The sequence below is a fragment of the Pseudorasbora parva genome, chromosome 21, assembly GCF_024679245.1.
Source record: "Pseudorasbora parva isolate DD20220531a chromosome 21, ASM2467924v1, whole genome shotgun sequence".
NCBI classification, from domain to species: Eukaryota; Metazoa; Chordata; class Actinopteri; order Cypriniformes; family Gobionidae; genus Pseudorasbora; species Pseudorasbora parva.
This window is the reverse complement of record NC_090192.1, coordinates 29,370,004-29,377,386: the sequence shown is the minus strand read 5'-3', so window position 1 is coordinate 29,377,386 and position 7,383 is coordinate 29,370,004. Positions and strand designations below refer to the sequence as shown.

At 37.0% G+C, this 7,383-nt stretch overlaps 1 protein-coding gene across 1 annotated transcript in view; it reads right to left on the bottom strand.

The window, feature by feature from the left end:
- Window positions 1-372: 372 nt before the first annotated feature.
- gpam (glycerol-3-phosphate acyltransferase, mitochondrial) overlaps window positions 373-7,383 on the bottom strand; it is a 32,632-nt gene continuing 25,621 nt past the window's right edge. The window contains exons 19-21 of the mRNA XM_067429113.1: window positions 4,812-5,001; window positions 4,466-4,524; window positions 373-3,419 (exon numbers count right to left, since the gene is read on the bottom strand). Of these exons, the coding sequence (XP_067285214.1) occupies window positions 3,303-3,419; window positions 4,466-4,524; window positions 4,812-5,001 (366 nt within the window). The 3' untranslated portion in view covers window positions 373-3,302. The remainder of the gene's footprint in view (window positions 3,420-4,465; window positions 4,525-4,811; window positions 5,002-7,383) is intronic.

Genomic DNA, 7,383 nt, shown 5'->3' with positions numbered 1-7,383 from the left:
CTTAGTTAATAGATAAACTATTTTTGTATTTTAAATCACAATTTATTCAGATTATATTTTTTGCTTTACTCATAAATTTTAATCAATTTTTTTAGACATCTTCTAGGACCCTCATTCACTTCTGCTTGAAAACCCCTGCACTAGATAGATAGTGCACACGCTCTGAACGCGTCTTTCCACACTCAACTGTGCCCGAGACGGAGCGGAATGTGGAACATGACGTAGTCGTAAGCTGTCCCCGGGCCTTCAGATGGATGTGGAATTTATGAAAGATGTTGTGCGATCACATTTTTAGTTATGGTCAAGTCCAAATCCTTGTGCATTAAATCATCCAAAGTAACTTTGCTCAGACTTAGAAAATTAAATCCACTATTTGTTAACATTCATTTATTTCATAGTGCATAACAGTGCATGAAAATGCTTCACAGAAAAAAATGAGTATGACCTCACTTAATGTTCCCCATTCAACATTATGCACTAACACGGATTCTCAAACCTTTTATTTTATTTTATTTTCTTTTGTGTTTTGTTTTTATTTTAAAATTATTTATTTTAATTTCACATTTTTATGATTGAATTATTAGCTTTTTTATTAACTCATAAACCCCAGTTTGTGGGAAGTGGGAAGTGGGAAGGCTTGCACTAAATGACACATCACACAGAAAACATGCCAAATTACAAAAAAGCATAAAGGCATTCTGTCTGCAGATTTACAGCGTTTTGATAAGAATTGTCAGTGGTTAACCAAAAGACAACCAGAGTTTGATTTAGTAAACTCGCATCCCACAAGACGACGACAACAACAACAACAAAAAAACGTAATTATATACAAAGCTGAATTAAAAACGTTGAGGAAAACAAATACATTTTTCAATATCAGAACATTAAATGTGACTGGGACTGGTTTAAAATAACACCTCAAAACTATATTGTTCACAGCACAAATGGGATCTCTCGATCAATTGCTGAGCAATTACAAACAATCTGCTTGGGTTGAGAGAACATGACGGCGTTAATGGACAGGGGACGAATGACAAACGTCTTATTGCTCTCTGGGAGAGGTGAATGCATGTGGATTTTTATAGTCAAGTCAATTTCAAAAATACAATCAGCAATCTTCAGTGCTAACTGAACACATTCACAGTATAGAGAAGACTGTAGAGAAGAGTTAGGAATCACACATTTCATCTATTACTCTGCCTTCCTTGACTCAAAAACAGCTATATTCAGATGTAGCATACTAGTTTTAGGCCTACTATTGCTGCGCTATATAGTATGCATAGAATTGCCGGATGACCTTTTGAGCACTATATAGGAGAGCTTATGGTGTGAAGTACTGCATCTCATCTCGTTTTAAATTAATGGTAATTAATATCAGTTGTGATTTACAATTAAACATTTTAAATATTTTTTTTAATCATGCAATATGTTTAAGGTCATTTTTTAAATGTGGAATAAAGTCAAATGGTTCAAATAATAGGTAGTATGCAGTATACTGCACAGTATTTAGTAAGAAGTGAGCTATTATTCCATTCAGAAGAGCAGTAGTATTGCCAGTTTAACCTGAATGTTTGAGGCCATATTGACAGAGAAACTACATGCATGAAACTGACACAAAATATGCCCCGTGTATCAAAAAAATGTCAATATCGCTTCAAACCCATTGTATATTAAGCAGTTTGAGCTTCTATATTTTATATCATCAAGGTTTTCACACCTTTTGACCAATTTCCCTGACTTTAACTTTTCCTGTAGTTCAGGATTACTGGATAACGAGTTTTACATGTTAGTTACAGCAGAGCATTTATATTTCATTGAATTATTTTATATGCACTGAAGAAGATTTCACAACTTTCCTAGGCCTGGAACTCACAGCCTTGAAATACTTTTTTACTTCCAGATTTTTCCATGACCATGGGAACCCCGTGTCTTATTTCAAAGTCTCCCCGTAGCCTACGCAATGCGTGTATGTCTGCCAACTACATTCTTGCACAGTAAAAAACAGGTCCATCGCGTAGCAACATCTACAGGCTGACGCACAGAGTTCTCTTCAACGACCTGTCAGAACAAGCATGCGGTCAAATCTGGGATAATGCAAAACACATGACAAACGAAGTTGGAAATGATAAACCAGAAGAGGATAAAGACGGAATGACAACTGTAATTTTAGGACCGTACAGGGGCATCCTCAACTATTTACCTTTCGATTAATTCCACAACAAACAAAATATTGCACTTTTTGAGTAAGTTGTTATTAAGGCGACTTGCCTTTATCTGCATTCTGGTAATTTTGTGCTTTGAGACAGATTTGTGGCATAAATACAGTTTAATTCACATACTACAGACATATTGCACACATGCACATGCTACAGTAGACTTGCTGCTGAGGATCTTAATGCTTAAATAAAATATACCAGTAACTCAGGCGGGAATAAAAATGCTTGGCAGCAATAGAGCCTCCTCCGAAATATTACAAATTAGACCTTGTGATGATCAGCCAAGTAGAAGCATTCAAGCGCCGTTTCCCGTTTATGGCCTCATGATCCTCCAGGCCTGCTAAAACCATTACATGTATCTACTGTTTGGTGTATTACGCAATATAATGGCTGTAACTATCCTTCACGGAAATCCAAACGCACACGTGACATGAGTAAATATGACCTAACCGACACGATTTTATTCACATTTCTCTAGAACTAAGTTCGCTGCACGGTTTGCAGATTGAATCACTGTTTTCCTTTTGCGTGGCCGCTATCAACAGATAATCTGCATAGTCTTTCTGTTCTTGGTCACAAGAGGAAGTGCAAAGAATATCAATTTCTTTACATGCTCTGACAGAACTAGTGGTTAAAGAAAATTAAATGCCCTTTTTGAAAGATTTCCATACACTAGCCGTCATCCCAGTGATGAACGTTTGCTAAAACTGAAAGTGACCTCATAAAGAGTGACATTTATACTGATCTGAGTTCAACTTAAACCAAACTGTCTCACTCCATATACTCATTCAGGGTTATAAAGACCCCTGATTTAGCTCAAAACCAAGGGCTTTCACTGGCAGAACTGGTACAGTATTGTGTGTGGAAGCTTCTAGTAAACGAGAGGGCAGACGGAACTACTTGTGTATTGAGGACTGCATAAGTTGAGGATTTTATAGTGAAGGGAAGACTAACTTAAGTCTAGTATGAGGCGTTTGGTGAAGGCACTTCCAGGTAAAGCTTTCCTTAGAGTAGCACCTTTGACAGTCATGATTAGCCAGTAAAAAGCCCTTGAGTAGGGTGGAGAGCCGCGCAGCTGCGTTGACGTTACAGCAGACTGAAACCCAGAATATACTGCAGGAGTTTGTTCCTGTTGGCCTGAGGTAAGAAAGCGCTGCTCAGCTCCAGACTGCACACACCACCCTCTCGTCGTTCTTTAAGTACCTGTGAATTACAAATGGCAAACATTTCACTACTTGCACAGGAAGTACTTCAGACAAGAAAAAAAAAAGAAAAGAAAATTCATTTAGACAATGGATTCTCTGATTTTCTTTCTTTGACCATTTTCATGTTATGGATGACAAATGGCTCATCTTAGAACTATATATTGTTTTGTTTTAAAATTCAACTAAAAATAAAACACCAAAAATAAAGTTGATCATTTGAAATGCTCAATGTGTTATTTTAGCATTACTTATATACTATTATAGTATTTAATATTTTGAATTAGCTTCTTTTTACATTTTCAGTGTTAACTTTAAAGTTTTAGTAATTGTGGTACGCGTTTGGCATTTTTTAATCAGTTTTTGTATTTAGCTTAAATTTGATTTTATTCATTTATAATTTTTATTGAATATTTATATATCATTTAATAATATATATTTTTCAGCTTTATTTGAATGAAAAAAAAACTATTTGTAATAATAACAAATATAATATTTCATAACTCTATATTAAACATTGAAAAACAAAAAATGAGGGGTGGACAATGATTTTTGGTTCAATTTTCACTTGGCAGTTTTGTTAAATATTGAAAAACAAAGAAAAATATGGGGGGGGGCATTGAAGGTGTAGGTGAACATTGTTTTGCAAAACAGGCCTACAGACACACCATTTCAAATATAAAGAATTGCTTTTAAAACGTTTAAAAATAAATTGTTACATTTAAATTAAATATCTTTGCAAGGGTAACACATTAAAGGGTTAAAAATCTAAAGGTTTCTAAAAATAAAAAAATACAATAAAAATTTTCATCCGTGGAACACAAAAGATGTACAAGTTGTCACGTTATTCTTCAAAAAGTAAGTCATATGATAGCTTTTGTAATGAACAGACTGAGAGTTATTCACAGATATCCCACCATTCAAATCCATTAATTAGGCAAGCAATAAGAGCGTCAGCGTGGCACATTGAGTCCAATTATAATATTCTGCATGTCAGTGGTATATATCTGTGAATAAGCAGTAAATGCAAGAGGACGGCTTTCTCACCCCCAGCTCTTTGAATGTTTTCACTGTATTCTTTACGAGGCAGTGTGTGGCGCTCTCTCCTAAAAATATACAAACAAAAAAACAAATACATTCCCATCAATATTAAGACATTCATTTATAGAGCACACTTCATACAACATTGTAACTCAAAGAGCTTTAAAAGATCAGATTTGAACTATGATGCAAGAAAAGAATAAATTATGAGAATTTTTTTTAAAATAGCATTCATCAAAATGATAACGATGGATAAAGATTGGCAGGGAAAGGTTTAAGAGGAATTAAATGTCTAGAGTTTACTCGGCAGCTCATATAGAGCACATTCAAACGGAAAGTACCAGTGGCTTACCATAGGCAGCCACTCCTCTCTCGGTACGCGTTAGCAGATATTTGAAAAGCAGATAGGTGTATTCTCTCTCTGGCATGGGCGAACTCAGGCTGTGTACAAAGATGGCAGCACAACTGTAGGCCTCCAGCACTGGAGTGAGAATCCTCTGCAGAAAAGTATAAAACTCCTGGTGCTCAGCCAATGGGCTCACCTAAAATAAAATAACACAACAGCACACTTGGGTTTAACAATATGCCATGGAAATATTTCTTCTGAGATGTTTAATGAGGGGATTTTAAAAACAGAACGTAGCGCTTTTAAAATCCCCTCATTGTTCTACAGGGAAAATTATTAAAAAAAAAAAAATTAAAAAAAACCTGACCACTTTAATATAGACAACTTTCATAAATTGTTATACTTTTGTATCTTCAGTGTATCTCCTTTGCCTTTAAGCAACTCTCCCAGATTACAAATGTATTATTATTATTATGAATAATAATAATAATACTAATAAAGTAATGCATTTATTCAGGACATGAACATGAGACTACTAACACTAGAAGTCCCAGAGAGCAGCCATTTGGCTTTTCTACCTATAAAACCCGCAGGACAGCCGATGGGCTGGAAGGCTTTAGGCTAATGTCCTTAATCAGCTGTGAACAGTTGCTTTTGTTATGTAAACAATGTGGGGTCATGCTGAGCCACTTCAGGGAAACTTGAATTTTAGGGAGCCATCTTAGGGAGAAATCAACACACGTTTTTTTTTTCCTTTGTTGCTGAGATTTATTGATAAAAATAGTACCAAATAAAATAAAGAAACCAACCAAAGAAACCAATAAAGAAACCAACCATTTCATACAACACGATTTTACCATCCAGCTAGGTTCATCATTGATTACCCCTTCAAAGTCGGTCAGAAAGCTTGGAGTAATCTTTGATGACCAGCTGTCCTTCAAAGACCACATCTCATAGACAGCTCGGTCATGCAGGTTTGCATTGCACAACATCAGGAAAATCAGACCGTTCCTTACAGAGCATGCAACACAGCTTCTCGTCCAAGCCCTGGTCATTTCTAGACTTGACTATTGCAATGCGCTTCTGGCTGGACTTCCATCTTGTGCAATCAAACCGCTGCAAATGATCCAGAACGCTGCAGCACGTCTTGTCTTCAATGAGCCCAAAAGGGCTCATGTCACACCTCTATTCATCTCTCTGCATTGGCTACCACTCGCTGCCCGGATCAAATTCAAAGCCCTGACTCTTGCTTATGAATCTTCCACAAGCTCAGCACCCGCATACTTCGACTCACTCCTACGAGTCTACACACCCACCAGAAGCCGTCGCTCAGCTAATGAGAGGAGGCTTATGGTACCATCACAGAGAGGCATGAAATCCCTCTCTAGAACTTTTTCTTTCATTGTTCCTGGTTGGTGGAACGATCTTCCGTCCTCCATACGCACGACAGAATCACTCGCTTCATTCAAAAGACAGGTAAAAACTCATCTCTTCCATGAGCACTTAATCTTGCATAAAAAAATAAATAAAAAAACCCTTCCTTCTATTTCTCTTTTCTTATTCCCTTCTCTGGTTTTTGCTACTCTGAGCGATATACAAATCTTGGTATTTAGGGCACGTTTTGTGTTTTCTGCCTCTTCTTGACGGATCGCTTCCTGTACTCCTGAGTTGTAAGTCGCTTTGGATAAAAGCGTCTGCTAAATGCATAAATGTAAATGTAAACCATTTGTACACATATTTACAAATAATATTAAAAAGTGAGTATGTTCCAGCAATCACTCACAATCCTGCACTGCCATGGTATCTCCCGTGCATTTACCACATGTGTATCTGTAGCAGTGAACACATCGCGCAGTGGCATGATTGTTCTTGCATTGGTGTTTGACCTGACACATGGCTCTTTTTCCAGGGCTAGGTCTGGAGGGTTGTGTCCAAAGCAATTGTTCTTTTCTTGCCTTTCTTCGCACACATATGAGAGTTAGCCAACTCTCTTGCAAGCTCCACCAGGAAGTCCACCCATCTTTCCGCCCTTCCGGTGCATGCTTGATACAGCACATGTGCATTCAGTGCTGCCATGTCAATCATGTTATAGAACACGGCAACTGGTCTGCGCCGTGTCCCTGTGCGGACAGTGTACTCCCACACAATCTGGTCCATCACATCCACGCACACTTTGTGGTGTTGTAAAGGGTGAGAGTGTTTGGCTTCCTTTTGGTGGTATCATCAGTCTAAAACATGCTGTGCATGCTGCTGTTTGGCGCATACTAGGGCTGGGATAAACGATTATTTTTTAAACGATTAATCTAGCGATTATTTTTTCGATGCATCGATTAATCTAACGATTAATTTTTCCTGTCCGATTCGGTTACGATTCGATTCGATTACCGATTATCTCCCATTAATTGCCTAATAGCAATTTATACATGTTGATTTAATTATCTGAATGAAAAAAACTAATTCCTTAACATTGCAATATATGTTTATTGCTCTTAAAATTCCAAAGTAAAAGACTATACAAGAACAATGCATTCAATAAAATCATAACAAAATACACACACACACACACACCCTATTTTGA